Source organism: Dermochelys coriacea, chromosome 4, assembly GCF_009764565.3.
Source record: "Dermochelys coriacea isolate rDerCor1 chromosome 4, rDerCor1.pri.v4, whole genome shotgun sequence".
NCBI classification, from domain to species: domain Eukaryota; kingdom Metazoa; phylum Chordata; order Testudines; family Dermochelyidae; genus Dermochelys; species Dermochelys coriacea.
Window position 1 is genome coordinate 87,305,502 of NC_050071.1, and position 19,308 is coordinate 87,324,809.

General features: G+C 42.2%; 2 protein-coding genes across 2 annotated transcripts in view; one reads left to right on the forward strand and one right to left on the reverse strand.

Moving 5' to 3' along the window:
• The window catches only part of CNOT7 (CCR4-NOT transcription complex subunit 7), a 117,427-nt gene extending 110,897 nt beyond the window's left edge, over positions 1 to 6,530 (forward strand). The window contains exon 7 of the mRNA XM_043513709.1: positions 6,071 to 6,530. Within this exon, the coding sequence (XP_043369644.1) occupies positions 6,071 to 6,277 (207 nt within the window). The 3' untranslated portion in view covers positions 6,278 to 6,530. The remainder of the gene's footprint in view (positions 1 to 6,070) is intronic.
• The window catches only part of ZDHHC2 (zinc finger DHHC-type palmitoyltransferase 2), a 77,026-nt gene extending 60,295 nt beyond the window's left edge, over positions 1 to 16,731 (reverse strand). The window contains 1 exon segment of the mRNA XM_038398881.2: positions 16,523 to 16,731. Coding sequence (XP_038254809.1) covers positions 16,523 to 16,673 — 151 coding nt within the window. The 5' untranslated portion in view covers positions 16,674 to 16,731.
• Positions 16,732 to 19,308: the final 2,577 nt, after the last annotated feature.

A 19,308-nucleotide genomic window follows, 5' to 3' on the forward strand; every position in this document is an offset into this window, starting at 1 on the left:
CACCAACAGCAGGGGGGCAAAGGAGGAAAACCTTTCATGGTGACAAGGTAGGCTATTTCCAGCAGTTAACAAGAACATCTGAGGAACAGTGGGGGTGGGGTGGGGGGGAGAAATAACATGGGAAAGAGTTTACTTTGTGTAATGACTCATCCATTCCCAGTCTCTATTCAAGCCTAAGTTAATTGTATCCAGTTTGCAAATTAATTCCAATTCAGCAGGCTCTCGTTGGAGTCTGTTTCTGAAGATTTTTGTTGAAGGATAGCCACCCTCAGGTCTGTAATCGAGTGACCAGAGAGATTGAAGTATTCTCCAACTGTTTTTTGAATATTATAATTCTTGACGTCTGATTTGTGTCCATTCATTCTTTTACGTAGAGACTGTCCAGTTTGGGCCAATGTACATGGCAGAGGGGCATTGCTGGCACATGATGGCATATATCACATTGGTAGATGCGCAGGTGAACGAGCCTCTGATAATGTGGCTGATGTGATTAGGCCCTATGATGGTGTCCCCTGAATAGAAGATATGTGGACAGAGTTGGCAATGGGCTTTGTTGCAAGGATAGGTTCCTGGGTTAGTGGTTCTGTTGTGTGGTGTGTGGTTGCTGGTGAGTATTTGCTTCAGATTGGGGGGCTGTCTGTAAGCAAGGACTGGCCTGTCTCCAAGATCTGTGAGAGTGATGGGTCGTCCTTCAGGATAGGTTGTAGATCCTTGATGATGCGTTGGAGAGGTTTTAGTTGGGGGCTGAAGGTGATGGCTAGCGGTGTTCTATTATTTTCTTTGTTGGGCCTGTCCTGTAGTAGGTGACTTCTGGGTACTCTTCTGGCCCTGTCAATCTGTTTCTTCACTTCAGCAGGTGGGTACTGTAGTTGTAAGAAAGCATGATAGAGATCTTGTAGGTGTTTGTCTCTGTCTGAGGGGTTGGAGCAAATGCAGTTGTATCGTAGAGCTTGGCTGTAGACAATGGATCGTGTGGTATGATCTGGATGAAAGCTAGAGGCATGTAGGTAGTAATAGCGGTCAGTAGGTTTCCGATATAGGGTGGTGTTTATGTGACCATTGCGTATTAGCACCGTAGTGTCCAGGAAGTGGATCTCTTGTGTGGACTGTTCTAGGCTGATGTTGATGGTGGGATGGAAATTGTTGAAATCATGGTGGAATTCCTCAAGGGCTTCTTTTCCATGGGTCAGATGATGAGATGTCATCAATGTAGCGCAAGTAGAGTAGGGGCATTAGGAGACGGAGACGAGAGCTGAGGAAAGCGTTGTTCTAAGTCAGCCATAAAAATGTTGGCATACTGTGGGGCCATGCGGGTACCCATCGCAGTGCTGCTGATTTGAAGGTTATACCATTGTCCCAAATGTGAAATAGTATGGGTGAGGACAAAGTCACAAAGTTCAGCCACCAGGTTAGCCGTGATGTCATACGGGGATACTGTTCCTGACGGCTTGTAGTCCATCTTTGTGTGGAATGTTGGTGTAGAGGGCTTCTACATCCATAGTGGTTAGGATGGTGTTTTTAGGAAGATCACGAATGGATTGTAGTTTCCTCTGAAAATAGCCTACCTTGCTTGTCACCATGAAAGGTTTTCCTCCTTTCCCCCCCTGCTGCTGGTGAAGGCTCATCTTCTTAAGTGATCACTCTCCTTACAGTGTGTATGATAAAACCCATTGTTTCATGTTCTCTGTGTGTGTGTGTGTGTATATAAATCTCCCCTCTGTATTTTCCACCGAATGCATCCGATGAAGTGAGCTGTAGCTCTCGAAAGCTTATGCTCAAATAAATTTGTTAGTCTCTAAGGTGCCACAAGTAACCCTTTTCTTTTTAGGAAGACTACACTCTTTCACAGTCCATTGTTTTTGCTAATGGGCCATTAGCCCTGTCTGGCATTTCCATTGTCTGAAGGGCTAGTTGGAAGTGACACCCAAAGTAACACATTTGAAATGCAGATACATGGTCAATATTCCTAACTTCAGATACAAAAATGACACAGGCAAACAAATTGTATAATCACATTCAGTAAATCATAACCTTTCCAATGATATCTCACATGAACCATCTTGCATAAAGTATATCTCAGTTATGTCATATTCATAACAGAAGCATATTTTCATAAAGAATATGGAGTGAAACATCACAGCTGGTCCCCCAACATCACTATTGGCATTTCAACATAGCCAATGGTAATCTGCCAGTCAGGAAAGAGATCCCTGCTTGTAGCTTTCTGAACAGTCCTGTGTTCTTAGAGATGAGAAAGTCATGCTCCTTCCCTGAACAGCCCACGTTGATGTCAGTGAGGCATCCCCAAAGATCCACCAATACTTACATAAACATAGAAAAGTAGCCCTTTCTGTTGATGTACTCTGTGGCAAGGTGATCTGATGCCAAAATAGGGATATGTATGGCATCTATTGGTCCGCTGCAGTTGAAGAACCCCACTGCTGCAAATTCATCCATTATGTCCTGCATAGCAGGAGACGATTAATGACCCTGCAAACTTGCATGACAATGGACCCCATAATGGATTTTCCAACTCCAAAATGATTTTTCACTGACCAGTAGTAATCCAATGTTGTAAGTTTCACAGCTCAATCGCCACTCACTTCACCACTGTCAGTGCAGTTCTCATTCTGGTGTTCCTGTGCTAGAGGGCTAAGGCAATCTCAGCACACAGATCCAAGAATGTGGCCTTGCACATCCAAAAGTTTTGCAGCCACTGCCTGACATCCCAAGCTTCCCATGATGATGTAATCCCACCAGTCAGTGCTAATTTCTCAGTCCCAGAAGCAGCGCTCCATCATCTGCAACTGATCTATGAATGCTACCAACAACCCTGAATTGGTTCTCACTGTGTCTCACAGCCATATGTCCTCTACAAAATCGTCATGTTCCCAGCTGATTCAGTTCTTCTTAGGGCTCTGTAAATACCAGAGGATCATGCATCTTACATTTGCAACGCTTGCGATAATAGTAGGTTTGTTGGATTTTTTTTAAAAACATGCAAAAATTATAGGATATAAATAACAGCTGCATGCTGGGAAGTTGATCCCTTGTTCCCAGTCACCCCTGCATGACTTGTTTCTGCCCCAGCATGAATTGCCAAAACTTCCTAAAAGACAGCATACTACACAATGGCAGATTACACTGGGATACCTACACATGGTGCACCACACTGCATCGTCAGAACCATTCCTGGTGCATATGTGTAGCACAGATGCAAGGAGCCAAGTGTGCACACACACAGGTGATATACTAACTGCAGCAGCCTTCTGGTTGAAGCAAGTCACATAGGCAAAGTTTGCAGTGCAGACATGGCCTTAGAATAGTAAACTAACAATACTCACTGAAGTTTTCTAACTAACATTTTTTTACAAATAATAAATCTTAATTAGGTGTTCTCCATAAGCAACATTATCTATACTTACTGGCAAAACTGTAAAGATTTTATTGGCAGCCATCATTATGGTAAAAGTTATACAAATATATTAACATATTTACTTATTTTGGATAGCTCTCATCTCACTCAATTATTCTGCTTCACTCCAACACTCAAGAGTTGTGTTCAAATTAAACTCAGGAAAAAAAAATCCACTTTCCACCATTCTTTATCCACTTTAAAGTTCCTAATACAATAAGGTCTTGTCTTAAATTTATCATCAGCATAAACTATCACCTTATATTTGTTTAAGAGGAGATATTAATATTTTCAGCCTCAACCAAAAAAAATTAAGAAAACTTTTCAAATGTAATAGTTAAAGCGTTAAACCCAACAATGTACTTTGCCTAAATGTTTTCTTATTACTCCAGGTGCAAGAAACTAATATATGAAAAGTTAATAAAGACATGAATTAATAATGTCAAGCACAAGGAAAATTATAACTGTTTTACAAAAAAAATTTGATGACTTACTATTTTTGGTTTTAGACAGGAACAAATGCTCATTTCACATGATGTACCCAAGAAATAAGAAGCTGCCATAAATTTACTAAAAACAAATCTAAAATGCACATTTATTTATATATAAATATTCTATGTTATTTAGGGTGACCAGACAGCAAATGTGAAAAATTGGGGCAGGAGGTAATAGGAGACTATATAAGAAAAAGATCCAAAAATCCAGATGTCCCGATTTTATAGGGACAGTCCCGTCACCCTACTGTTATTTCACAACACTTTATTATTCGATGCTTTATGGCCTGTTAGGCACAGCTCTTTTTAGGTTTTTTTCCCCTCCCCTCTTCTACTGGGGAGTAGCTACATTGCTGATACAAGAAAGTAGGTCAAGCTTACAGTGTATTCGGTCATAAGTAAATGGTAGCTTAAACACTGAAAATTTGCTGAATGGTGTAAACACTAAGCAGCAAAACGATGTACATTTAAAGAAACATATTTCATAGAGTAGTGACCAAGTTCTGTTAAAAACAGCAATTAGACACTGCAAACCCAGCTCACACTGTTCACAGCTTCATGATTCAAAATATTTAAGTTCAAATATTTCCAATATATTATACTGTCTAGGTTTTGTAATTGTTACAGTTTTCCACACTGCATCTTTTTCTTTGCAGGTATGAAATTTGTTTTTTCCTCATCTCTTTTCAAAGTTCTGAACTGCTGAACCTCACCTCATTTCAAATCTTGCAGCATTAACATATTTGTGCAGGTTTTCAGTCCCAAGTTTCCAATTATTATACTCAAAGTATTAGCCCACCTGCTCATGAAATACCCACAAATTATTTTATATTCTTCTTTCTCATTGTATTGAGTACACATACTATACTGACAGGTTTCAGAGTAGCAGCCGTGTTAGTCTGTATTTGCAAAAAGAAAAGGAGTACTTGTGGCTTAGTACATGATCCGATGAAGCGAGCTGTAGCTCACGAAAGCTTATGTTCAAATAAATTTGTTAAGTCTCTAAGGTGCCACAAGTACTCCTTCTCTACCTACTATACTGCTCTTCTTCAGGTCCATTCCAATCCTTTCATCTGAGAAATTATAATGTTCCAAGTTGAAAAAATATATATTTGCTTTATTTAAAAAGTTATATGCTATTTTTACTTGTAGAAAGATTCATGTTGACAGTCTCAGGTGCAAGTTGTAGCATAGCTAAAATTACTGGAGGTTCCCCAATGTGGGCAGGTTGACTGACAGGCAAGGAAGAACAACAGAGACAAGGAGAGAAAACTATAAACAGATCCTATGTCCCATTGAGCAACCAACATTACTCAAAATGTACCCCAGGCAGCTTTGGGGAAGGGGGGGAGAGGGCTCTAGGCTGGCTGGGGAAAGAGGGCTCAATTGCTTCTTTCAGAGTCTCTTCTGCACCCCGACCTTCAACATGGGAGCTCAATTCCTTCACGAGTTTAGGAAGGGGAAAGGTAGCTGGGAGGAGGGAGATCACAGCTAATTTGTTGGTCTGTGATGAAGCAGCAGAAGGCCACTGGCTCCCATGCAGAAGCACCTTTTCTCCCCTGGCTGGATTGCCATTACAAATTCAGAGCAACAGCTCCCACCCTCCCTCCTCTGGGATTAGAATAGAACTGAGGTCTCCTGTGGGCACTGCCCTCAAGTCAACTTTTTGGACTGGGAAGGAAATTTTCCCTGCCAAATTGGCCAGGGAAGGATGGGATTCTTTTCATCTTCCCCTCAGCAACCCAGTGAGTAGATTAGGAGATAAAGTTCAAGTAGTCGCACCTTAGCAGGTGGTTAGCACACGTAATTGTTTGATTGGGGTCCAGTTCCCTAAATTACCAGAACAGGATTTAGGGGAACGCATCCCCTAAAGAAACTGGGGAATAGGGCTAGCACTCCTAGTGTCTGGGACAGCGAGGAAATAGCCCCTTAACACTCAGAGGAGGAGAAGGTGGAGGGGTCTCAGGAACTAGCAGGGGGAAGGTATGGAGGGGTGAGGAGCTGATGGAAGGCTTCCGCCATGTGAACAGGTTACGGACAGAAGAATGCCCTGTACTGAACAAGTTACTGCCAGATAGTTCTAGATGAGTTAAATTTAATAAAATTGTGGCCTTGTTAAGCCACATCCCTTGTTATCTTTTCCTTCTTCCTGCGTGTCCAGGACAGAGGACCCAAAATGAAGAGTGACCTCTTGCAAGCTGTCATCCCCAAGTATTGTTGGGAGAGGAGGGAAAGAGGAGCTCAAAGGACAAGTAGTTCTACTGGTGATGCAGAAGAGGTGCTTGGGTCACTTTCCTCCAACCCCACGAGCTTCCTCCTGCCCACATTGACCCCTGACTATAGAATGCTGGGCAACATTTCCAGCTAAACAGTCCTCCAGAGTCTGATCATGCAGAATAACAACAGCACAAAGGAACAGGAGACCTCTCATCAGGGTCACTTCCCACCAATAGAAACATCTGGCAGCTTCTGCCCCTGCTTGCAGACAAATTCCCAACTTTGCCTTCTGAATTGCACGGATCACAGGATAAGGATATTAGACACAGGACCCAGTACAGATTCCCATGCTAATTCTGGAAGGTGAACCAGAACGCACACTTTGTTTGCTCTGTGCCCTCCTATGCTGTTGCATATGCCGCAAGGAGTATATATTATATACAAAAAATAAGTTACAATGGAAAACTGCAACCTGATGACAGGTTTCAGAGTAGCAGCCGTGTTAGTCTGTATTCGCAAAAAGAAAAGGAGTGCTTGTGCACCTTAGAGACTAACAAATTTATTTGAGCATAAGCTTTCGTGAGCTACAGCTCACTTCATCGGATGCATTCATTCGATGAAGTAAGCTGTAGCTCACAAAAGCTTATGCTCAATTAAATTTATTAGTGTCTAAGGTGCCAAAAGTACTCCTTTTCTTTTTGCAACCTGATGATCACTGATACAGCTGCCCTAATGATTTCAGAAAGAAAAACTGTTTCTTCAAGGAACTTTTCTTAGGAGTTTGAGACAATTTAAATAATAGATATTTTCATTTCTCTTATTTTTTAATTTGGGGCCACAAATGAGAATCTTTTTTGGTATTTTCAATGTGTGTGTGACTTATCCATAAAACACGTAAGTGATTGAGATGTATATTTGCTATAGACAGCATGGAGGATGTGTGTGTTGAAATATCTTGCTAAATTTTTTTTTTTTTAAAACTGCATATATGTCTGGGTATGTCCAAGCATGGGGGTGAGTTTAAAAGTAAGTTAGATAGCATTTTGTGAAAACCTGGACATTTTCTCTAATTCCTACTCCCTTGTGGACAGGGCAAGAGCTTGTATACACTCCGTGATATTTTCTTTACACTTATCAAAAAAATTCTTGCTTGCATAGCTTTCAGTTTTAATAATCTGAGCTGAAGACATACTACAAGTGCTTTGTCAATTCATTATTATAAGGGGAAGTTTTATTATATATGACAACACAGGCGTTTTCTTTTTTGGCTTTGAAATCAGGAATATCTTCTGGTTCAACGTTCGAAAATTGACACAAGTTATTACAGGGGCCATATCCCCCAGATTCCTATGGATATAGTGCTAGGAACATAGCTGGTGTGTTGAAGTTAAATACAGACACTTGTTTTGAATGTTTGTGGATGCACCCAATGTATTTGTATCCCTTTGGTTGCAAAATCCCCCAACACAATGAAAGATTTAAGAGAAAGAGTGACTTATTACCTATATTAGATTAACAACTGGGGTATCTGAAGAAAAATGATACAAAGTTTCAGAGTCGGCAACCCCCAGATTTCTATTATTATGGTGGTAGGACAATATTTTGATTTACTGAAATTAAACAAAAAGAGATAGCTGTCTAGAATTTGTCACTGCAGTCAAACAAGTTATTTTATCATACTGGTTATAGAAACAAATACCATTGCTCCACTATATTTTCTTAACTTTTGCTCCCTCTTTTTAAAAATATTAATATAAGGAGGTATGTCCTATTAACAACTATTTATCTTTAAATAAAAAACACTATTTGCTTTCCAACAAAAATGTGTAATATATAATTTAGATCACAGATTATTAAAAGGTATAATTATAAGTACTTAGTTCTTTTACAATTTTTTCTCCAATTATTCGTGGGGAGGGGGGTCATACACATTGGGCTGCTTTAGTTAACATTCAGATTTAGATACCCATTTTTCCTTAACAGGTATCTCTACCCAGATTTTAAATGCCTCTGAATTTTAGTATTTTTTCATTCTTTATAGTTTCCAGGAATAGTGCTAGTTATCAGTTATTGGTTTAGGAGTTCTAGGCCGTACATCAAATCCTATTACCATCTCTCCTTAGATTGGGGGTCAGTTGTTAGAAGGGAGAACTCCAGGCACCAGAAAAAAGGTTTCATCTCATAATGTCCCATTCAGTGACATCGTCACTCTTATCTCTCAATCTCATTTTGACAGAAGTCAGGGGTAAGGTACCACATAGGTAAAATACTCAATTTCACATTTTCTTCTTGATTTTATTCAAGTTTTAATGCAAAAATCTATTAGAATAAATAAAAATAATGAATTTCCATGTCGTTAAAATAAAAAGTGCCCTCTTAATTATAAGATTCTTTAGATAACAGCTTGTTGACATGAGAAAAATCTATTTGGGATGTGAGACTATCCATTTACCCTAATGAATATAATGATGAATTTATAATGAATTATAAAACTAATTACTAAACAAAAATTCTAAACCTTTGATTCTCCTCTCATGATTTAATATTCTGCATCTGAATTCACAACAAAATTTGTATATATTTTATCTTTATTGAAGTTTTGAAGCTGTAAAATGGTTTAACACTATCTGAAAATTTACAGGTTTCAGAATAGTAGCCGTGTTAGTCTGTATTCGTAAAAAGAAAAAGGAGAATTTGTGGCACCTTAGAGACTAACAAATTTAATTGAGCATAAGCTTTCGAAAGTGAGCTGTAGCTCACGAAAGCTTATGCTTAAATAAATTTGTTAGTCTGTAAGGTGCCACAAGTACTCTTTTGAAAATTTACAGTAACCCCTATCCTCTACACCAGCAGTTCCCAAACTTGTTCCACGGCTCGTGCAGGGAAAGCCCCTGGCGGGCCAGGCCGGTTTGTTTACCTGCCGCGTCTGCAGATTCGGCCGATCGTGGCTCCCAGTGGCCGTGGTTTGCTGTTCCTGCCCAATGGGAGCTGCTGGAAGCAGCGACCAGTACGTCCCTCGGCCCGCACCGCTTCCAGCGGCTCCCATTGGCCTGGAGCGGCAAACCGCGGCCACTGGGAGCCGCAATCAGCAGAACCTGCGGATGCAGCAGGTAAACAAACCGGCCCGGCCCGCCAAGCAGCTTTCCCTGCACAAGCAGCGGAACAAGTTTGGGAACATTGCTCTACACAAAAAAAAATGCCTTTTGCGCCTTTAACAAAGTGTGCTACTTTCATTTTCATTAATCCTGCTAGATTGTTTGCACTGTATTCTCCTGAACCATCTACCCTATTTTTGTTGTGATTTGTTTTGTGCCAGAAGTCAGAATGAGTAGATGGAAATAAAATTCATAAAAACAATTGTGTACTACTTGTGTGCTTAAACAAAACATTACCATTCTTTAGCTTAGTGTTTTACATAGTCACCAAAAGCCAATAATATCTTAATGATGTTTGATGCGCTACATGAAGTAAATTGGCACCTTCTGTTTAGTTCCTAGTGCTGTCCATATCACAAAACCCACCACATTTGGCTAGGCTTTGCTGGATAGATCAGAAGGGACACCAAGGACTGAGCATGCATGGCAACCAAACTATCCTCTTAATCAGGCAATCCTTAAACAAATAGTGCTCATGTATTCAAAATCATAGGGATTACCTGGATGTGTAAAGATTACTCACTTTAAGAGTGTCATGATCAGGTCCTTCCATGAGGTCCTTTCAGAACAGAGATGAAGCACACTTGCAAATAATTTATATCACATTGATGCTACTATGTATCAACTTGTGTAAAAGCCTTTCATTCCAACCCTATTCTCAGGGTATTATAATTTCACCACCACAAAGACTGATTTTGGGAGGAAAGAAAGCATAATATCTAACCCTGGAAAGAATATTGTATGAGTGGAAGTTTTTTTCCCCAACTCAATGTGATGAACTGTAAATTGAGCAAAAATCATGCTGAACATTGACTGAAAAGAGTGATTTTTTAAAAGATTAGGTTTCACAAGCAGAGAATAGCAGCTCTGCAGAAACTGTACTTTGAGTAGACAATGTTCATCTCTGTTCTGAGGGCCAGCACAAGGCACATTCCCCAATGAAGTCCTATTTGGAGGAGTTAAATGGGATTTTAAAGATGCATATGCATTTCACTGGCCCACAACACAAGGATTAATTTTACCCAGTTCTAAGTTATAAGAGTTCTACAAATGTGCAAGTGTTCAAAGTTTTAGGAGGAGGAAAAATACAGTGCTTCCAAAATATGGTAGTATCATTAACACAAACTATCAGATTTCAGGTCAAACTGGGTCTTCCTCCACCCAAATGTGGAAGTCCAGTTAAAGTTCTAATGCCTTTTTCTGTGTTCTGGTGTATGAATCCCTACAGCAGAAACACCCTAAATCTCCCTCTCCTCAAAACAGATAGAAAAAAACAATTCTGAAAAATTCTCCTTTTAAAAAAATACAACTATTTATAGATAGCTGCTGTATAATGCTTCCTCTTTACATCTCTCTAATCGAAGTAACATTTGTACCATTTGTGAATATCTGCTATAGTATTCTAAAATAAGAAACCATGCATTTGTTAAAATAAATGGTGATTCTCTGTCTTTCCCTGAGCAATATGGTAAACCTTAGAATTAAATTCAGCGATATTTAGAAACTTGTTAAACTGGACAAATAACAGCTGATGTGTTTTTGTCTTGGGAGCCTGGCCTTGAACATTTGTCAATGTTACTTTCATTTTAACTATAAATCTATTCCTAGCTGGACCAGAAGATTTAGAGTTGAAGTAAGGAGAAACATGAAGAAAATTTGTTTTCTTCATGCACCTACAAAAGAGCTTACTAAACTTAGTATAGTAGTATTATTGCCAGCTTTGATTTTCCTTGTACAAGGGTGGGATGGGATAGTGTGGAGAGAGTAAATAAATTAGTAAGTAAGTAAGTAAACCACTTAAATCTACTATTTTCACTTACTAAATTGCAAGGTAACTGTTTTTAAATGTTCAAAACATATATCTACTGATTGTACCTAGCTTACATTCTTTTCCCCAGTTTTTTAAAAGTCATAATCAACTCTCATAATATGACATCGAACCTGATAAGCTGACAGAGAACAACAATGAAGAAAGAGGCAAATATTTAAAAACTCTCTAATTTAATTCTTATGCTTTTACAGGTGTAATCCATTTTGGGCATAAGTGACTGAATTTAGATGTTTATGTCACTAATCCCACACATCTAATATAAATTATTTCATTTGTACCTACAATTTTGCCTGGAAACGACTAAGTGCAAAATCAGAGGCCATGCTGAAACTTAAAATTTCACACAAGGAATTTAATAGCCTTATTTTTTAAAAAGTACTGAGTACTCACAACTACTACTGAATTCAATAGGAGTTGCAGCAACCTCTGCAAATCAGAACTTAAGTGATTTGCCAAAGGTCACATAGCAAGTCAGTGGCAGAGCTAGATTAAACCCTGGGAGATCCTGGCACCAGATCTCAACCAGTCCAGGAGAACATGCTGCCCCTTTAGTAATGTATTTTTGAATTTATTCTTAGATGTGGGAAAACTGGTATCACAAATGATTAATATTTTAAAAATAGCAAGTCACCAGGATTTCTGTTTAGAACTGGGTGCTATTTAGTATCTTGTGAAGTCCCCAAAACACAAGATTAGTGCAAACAAATTATATTTCAGTAAGTCACTAAGTAACATACTCAGGCCTCAGGGACTGTACAGATTTAGAGTTTTGTACTGTTGTGTTTAGTTGATAACTTTTTACAATTTAAGTATGTGTACATATAGCCCCTATTCCAACTCCTGTAAAATAAATCCACATATGCGCATACTGACTGGGTATGAAATAGTTTGACACTAAACTGCATCCACCTGCACTTCCTCCTAGGACAGTGGTTCTCAAACTTTTTTTTTACTAGTGACCCTTTTCACATAGCAAGCCTCTGAGTGTGACTCCCCCCCTTATACATTAAAAACACTTTTTTATACATTTAACACCATTATAAATGCTGGAGGCAAAGCAGGGTTTGGGGTGGAGGTTGACAGCTCGTGGCCCCCATGTAATAACCTTGTGACCCCCTGAGGGGTCCCAACCCCCAGTTTGAGAACCCCTGTCCTAGGAGATGCAGTTCAAGTACACCAAGCCCACATTTTCTCCTATAGGCCAGGCTTGCTGGCCAGACTACATCTCCCATGATGAACCCTCACAGCACATCTTGGCAGACACACGGTGAGGTGTATTGTGAGAGATTGAGCCTTGCTGGAAAGCCCACTTCATAGAAGAGAACATAGAGAAGAGGCACTGCAGCAGCTCAGAAGGACATGGTTCGAAGGAAGTCAAACAGAGTCAAAATGAAACATTTTCTTTCAATCCAAAGTGTTGAAAAGAAATGTTTCAATATTTCCAAACTGAAAGTGTAAATGTTTATCTCAAAAAACAAAACGTTCAACTTTTCACTGAAAACCCAAAATACCCCAAACCCAGAAATTCTCCACAGAAAGGAAACACTTTTTGCAAAATTTTTTTTGGTTGTAAACCCAATTTTCCCCTGAAAAACTGTTTTGATGGAATTTTTGTAACCAGCCTTCTTAATATCTTCTAATTACTAGAGAGGAAGGTGTTTAATAATCCACAAATAGACTCTCATGTACTAGAAAACTTGCAGGTTAATGGAGGAGGTGGCACTGCAAGCTGCCATAAAACAACTTTGTGAGGATAAGGATTTAAAGAAGTACATACATTGATCTAGACGTGAGTCATCTAACAATTTTCAGTAAGAAGTTTGTTCTTGAAAAATTACAGTAAGTCCAAGGGTTATGTACTGTACATGTTCCCAGTTGCATCACTCCTTTTCTACAACAGCCACTTCCTCAAATGAATATTTATCTTTAGCCATGGCCTTCAACATGACATCCAGAAAAAGTCAGAGAAAGCAGCCTCATGTTAGAACTATCAAATCTTCAAGAGTCATTAAAAAAAGTTAAGATGTAATTATTTTTATTATATTCTATAATAAATAGTGGTCACGGAATTGAAGCCTTTCCAACTAATTAATCATCACACTTCTGGTCTTTAGTGTTAAATCAACAAAGAAGCAGTTCACTGCCTTGTAAAACTACTCCACTAAGAATGTTATCCCTTAATTGCATGTCAAAATACTTACTAAAGGCACAGCTAAAGAGATTTATCATCATGATGTTCTGTTTTTACCTTAACTCTTCAGTTTTGCTTTATACATGATAAAATGATTAACTCTTATACAGAGCCTTTGGTACAATCCCACAACGTATTAAGCACCAACAAATTTGACTTCAAAATATAATTTTACTTAATGACTAGGCCAGATATGCGCCTAAGTCCAATAAGAGGACAGTCTAGTTTATTAGCTAGGGTGCAATCTATCTTTTTTATAAGCTCCTTTGTTAGATAATACAAGTTATATAACAGGAAGTCTGTGACTGAAATGGTCTATAACAGAGAAAGAGAAAATTAATGTTTATATTAATGAACATAACTTTTAGCAGTATCAGTAGGGTTCTTACTAGCACCTGTAACCACAATGACCACCTGTGACAATCAGGGTCCAGACACCGGAAGAGAATAAGTTTGATTCGAACCCCCCAAAAATAAGCAGTTAAACCAATTTGATGGCAAACTACGTTATTTCACTGTAAAAGTGTATTGAGTAAGATCTTTTATGAAAGCTTGCAATGCACTGAACATAAGTCATTTGAGATATGTACACAAATTACAGTTACAAATGTATATGTAGAAAATTGTAATTGTAACTGTGGTGCAATTTCAGTATCATCTCACATGGCAGTGAAGCAATCAGGCAGAGAGAGGTTACTTCCCCAGACAAGACTGCTTCTAGCATCTAGTCATTGTCCAGACCAGGAAAAAACAAAAGAAGAAACAAGGCAAATGAGAACAGCTTGAAACTGAAAAGAAAACCCCAGTCTTTGAAAACTAAGAAAGGAGAGAGCTCTCCTGCTGGCATAATTAAACTACCCCCAACAAGTGGCAGTAGCCAAGAGCAAATTTACCATGAAACACACCATGCGGTGGCAAGGGGCCCCCAACGACAGAGCAGCCCCCAAAATGCAGGACAAATCTCATCTGACAACCTGCCCGAGTCCCGGCCGGCGGTGCAGCAGGGCTCAGACAGGCAGGCTGCCTGCATACCGTGGCTGGTGACCCCATGCCACTCCCAGAAGCAGCCAGCTGCTGGCATGTCTCTGTGCGCCCCTGATGGCGGGGCAGGGTGGGGGAGTTGGCCAGCAGCAACACAGCAGGGCTAAGACAGCTCCCTACCCACTCTGCCTCCCTCACTCCATGCCACTCCCGGAGGGCGGTGTCTCCATGAGCTGCCCCCACCCTGAGCACCGACTCCGTAGCTCCAAGGGGAACTGCGGAAATGGGAGCTGCGGGGGCAGCATATGAGGGCAACGGCACGCAGAGATCCCCCCCACCTAGGAGCTGCTGCCAGAGGGGTGGTGTGTGCCGGTCGCTTTGGGAACCGTGCCGCCCAGGTAAGCGCCGCCCCCTTGACCCCCTCCTGCATCCCAATACCCTGCCCCAGCCCAGAGCCCACACCCAAACTTCCTCCCAGGGCCTGATCCCCGCACCTCCTACTGCACCCCAACCCCCCTGCCCCAATCAGGGTACCTCACTTCATTTTCATTTATTTCTCATTATTTATATAGGAGGAGGATGAAGAAAAAAAGAATGAAAAACGGGGGAAGAGACAAAAGAGAATGTTTTTTTTGTTTTTTTTTACTTGGCTGGGTCCCAAGGGAGGCCCTCCAAAAATGAAGCTGTGCACAGGGTCCCACTAACTCTAAATCCACCACTGGTGGTAGCTATGTCACTGGGAGATGCTCTCCCACCAGCATAGTGCTGTCCACACCGGTACGGCTGTCAGTGAAACTTATGTTGGTGGTGGTTGTGCGTGCGTGGGTTTCACACGCCTGACTGACAAAAGTTTTGCCAACAAAAGTGCTAGTGTACACAAAACCTTAGTGAAAATAGAGTTATGAAGAGAGCTACCGTTCACATATCATTAAGGGAATGCACCCCAACAGTTATAATAAGAAAAGGAGTACGTGTGGCACCTTAGAGACTAACAAATTTATTTGAGCATAAGCTTTCGTGAGCTACAGCTCACATCATCGGATGCATTGATGTAGCTCACGAAAGCTTATGCTCAAATAAATTTGTTAGTCTCTAAGGTGCCACACGTACTCCTTTTCTTTTTGCGAATACAGACTAACACGGCTGCTACTCTGAAACAGTTATTATGCAACACATAAAATAGACGGGAATACTTAGCATACCTGTGTAATTTAAGCGTATTGCTTTAGAAGGGAAACGGGACCTAGACAATACTAAAAATGGGCCTGAACTGCCATGTCAGATCCAAAATTCCCACAGCATTTTCGAATGTTTGATCTGGGATTTCGGGCCAAACTCTAGGCAAAATACTGCAAGACAGAGAAAAATATCATGCCCTCTACAGGTGTTCCGCAAATCGGGTTGCAAGGTGTATTTCAATACGAATATGACCAAATGCATCCGATGAAGCGAGCTGTAGCTCACGAAAGCTTATGCTCTAATACATGTGTTAGTCTCTAAGGTGCCACAAGTCCTCCTTTTCTTTTTGCAATACGAACAGAAATTCTAAAGCGCTGTGTTCGCTCAAGAAGACGTGCGGATAGTATCCTCAACCCACTGCAACTTCTAAGCCAGCAGGCACCGTGTTTTCACCCCCATCAATACTTATAGATTCCACAGTAACAACTGCTAACGACCAGGGACAGGCGACTCTAGGAGGAACTACACTATTTGATTAGAGCTGAATCTCGAAGCATGCATCTCCTCTCCACACCAGCCCTGCCACCCTAAACCCCTTTGCTGTCCGCCTGGTCTCCCAGGTTCAGCTACACTGCGACGCGCACAAGCCTGGCAAAGCACGTCTCATGACGAAGAAACGGCCCCCACGGGAAGTGGACTGGGAAGAGACCCAGGAACCGGGCGCCCAGCCACGGGGCCGCTCCCCGAGCGCCTCCGCCACCATCGCCCGGGACACAGGGTCCAGAGGCGGGCTCTGCCTCTCGGGGCGCGCCGGCGGCTTGCGGCGAGCGGAGCCCGCTCAGCTCGGCAGAGGGAAGGCAAAGGCCCTAAGCCGGCGGGCTCGGCTCGGGTTTACACGGACACACCGGCCCCCCCGCGGGGCAGCGTGGCGCGCCGGGATCAGCCACTGCCCTGCAGGCGGACCCCGAACTCCCGGGCACCCGCCGGCTGCTTTGCCCCCTTTCCCGCCTGCGGGGGGAAGGGGGGGTCCCTGGCAGGCCGCCCGCGGGCCCCACTCACGCAGGCAGAGCTGGGCGACATAGGCGTAGTAGGACCAGCAGAGGATGCCGGAGATGAACAGCACCGGCACCCAGTAGAGCAGCCGCTGGCAGCGCCGCCTCGCGCCGCCCCGGGTCCCCGCCGCCGGCGCCGCCATCTTCCCGCACCGCATGGCCCCGGGCCCGAGCCGCCGCAGCCTCCTGCCAGCGCAGCGAGGGCGCGACGCCGGGGCCGCCCGCCCGCCACTCCCGGCAGGGCTGCTCCGCCCCCGCCGCTTCCACAGCCAGTCACGGGCCCCCGCCTGCCCCCGGAGGGGGGGGGATGGGAAGGGACCCAGCGGGCACGAGGCTGGGGCTGGCCGGGCTGGGGGCCCCTAGGGCACAGCGAGGGGTTCGACCCCCGAGGAAATGGGGCGGGGGCGGGGCAGTCCCTGTACCCGCCTGGGCAGAGGGGAGGCGGCGATCCGCTCCCCCTCCCCCCCCATTAGGGGCTCGCTCGGGCGGAGGGAGGGAAACCCGCAAGCTTGATTCTCGCTTCAGACGATCGGAGGACCGAGCACCTGCCTTGGATACTGCCCGGAAAGAGCCACGTGCCCCTGGCCGCGGGCGGCGCATCCTAATCTCCTTGCCCGCGGCCTTCACTTGTGCGGTGTAACGCCACTGACACGTCAACGTCAAATCGGAGCAACGCTGCGGATTCAGGCTCGCTGGGCCTGATCCCTCGTGTGATCCTGCAAAGCAGTGACCCCGGCTTGATCCTATTTGATCCGTTCTCGTTTCTTGACTTTCATGGGAGCACTGGGCTTGTTCCGTTGACTCTCATCCTGCCAGCGCTCATGCACCTGCTTAACTTTAGGCGGATGAGTAGTTCCATTGAACTCAAAGAGCCTAAAGTTTTACACCTGCAAAAATGTTTTCATGCTCTTAGCCTATACAGACCTATGGACCATGGACCTTATCTTTTTCTGTGTTCTGTATAGTGCTGAGCACATTTTCAGTAGTCAAGACATGCGTCCCTCAATTCTTCTAGCTGTAAAATAAGGATAATGTTACTTAAACACCTTTGTAAAACGCATTGGAAGTATGGACAAAAGTGCTATCTAAATGCTAAGTATTACTGTAAAGTAACAGGTTTCAGAGTAGCGGCCGTGTTAGTCTGTATTCGCAAAAAGAAAAGGAGGACTTGTGGCACCTTAGAGACTAACAAATTTATTAGAGCATAAGCTTTCGTGAGCTACAGCTTACTTCAATGAAGTGAGCTGTAGCTCACGAAAGCTTATGCTCTATTAAATTGGTTAGTCTCTAAGGTGCCACAAGTACTCCTTTTCTTTTTGTAAAGTAACAGATACAGTAACTGTTGTAGGCAGCCAGTGATGTCACAATAAATGGTAGCTTAAACTTCAGTGAACATGGCAGTCAGTTGTACTTTTGACATCACAGTGGGTTAGTTGGCAAGAGATGAGAGGATACAGTATGCTGACTCACTTTTCCCCAAACCTCGTTTAATGAATGTTCCTCACACAGAAACACTTTTGAAATGGCATAGTAAATCCAGATTATAATTAGGTATGTATGCACAAATTAGTTGCTGAATTAGAGTTCCAAAATTAGAATGCCAGGAACAGCAGGGAGCATTTCTCCAATCTACTAGAATCTTTAAGTGTGTCAACAATATAGTAGTTATGAAAGAGCTGGTTGATTTAAGTGTGTTTGGATTTTCAAACAGCTTTGGACAGGATCCCACAAAATGGGCTATTAATGAAACTGAAGTCACAGTATGAGCGGTATAGATTGTCATAGATTAGAAATTGGGCCTGAGATAAAAGGTAAGAGTTTTCAACATTGCAAAAGTATAGCGGGGGGGGAGGGGGGGTACCACAAGGTTCTGTACTAGGGCTGGTATTGTTTAGTGTATTTATTAATGATTTGGATAAGAGGATTTTAACCATGAGGTGGCAAATTTACATATCAGACAAAAGTGTTTAGGTTAGTCAAAACTAGGGAGACTGAGGAATTACAAAAGGATCTTATGACGCTGGCAGACCAGGTGCCAGCTCATGCCAAGGCCCCTAGGCCTCAACTGAACTCTGACCAATACATAACTGGAAACCAGTCTGGTTTACCTGTATATTAGCATTGTTAAAATAGAAGTTAAGTTTATAAAAATGTGTTTAGTGTTAAGAATTTATGAAATGCTTGTAGGATGCTGTGTGTAGTAATCTCATTTATAACATCTGTACCACACCTTGTAAGTTTATATTGCATTATAAACCTCTGTACATTTGTAAATCATCAAACAGGAAAGGAGCATTAATTTATCTAAAATGCTGGCTTCCTACAGAAGATGGTAAGTCCTGCCCACCAAGAAGGCCCATTGAAACCAAATGAGCCAGTGAAACATCAAAGAACAAAGACTTTAATTACTCCCCCACCACACCCATGAAGAGAATCTGTGTATGTGGACTCATCCCATCAGTTTGAACTCTGGGAGAAGGGAATAAAAATCCCTAACCAGAAGAAAATGGATCTCTACACTGCTTGGACTCTGGGAGGGCAAGATTTCTAAGCAGAAGCAAGGGATCCCCAGTGCTAATAATCGCATCTAAAAAAAGGTACTACAGAAGCAGAAAGGGTACAGAGTTGGACTATGAGCACTGTAGCTCACGAAAGCTTATGCTCAAATAAATTTGTTAGTCTCTAAGGTGCCACAAGTACTCCCTTTCTTTTTGCGGATACAGACTAACATGGCTGCTACTCTGAAACTATGAACATTGTTAGTCACTGAAAGACTTTGATATACGGGGAAAC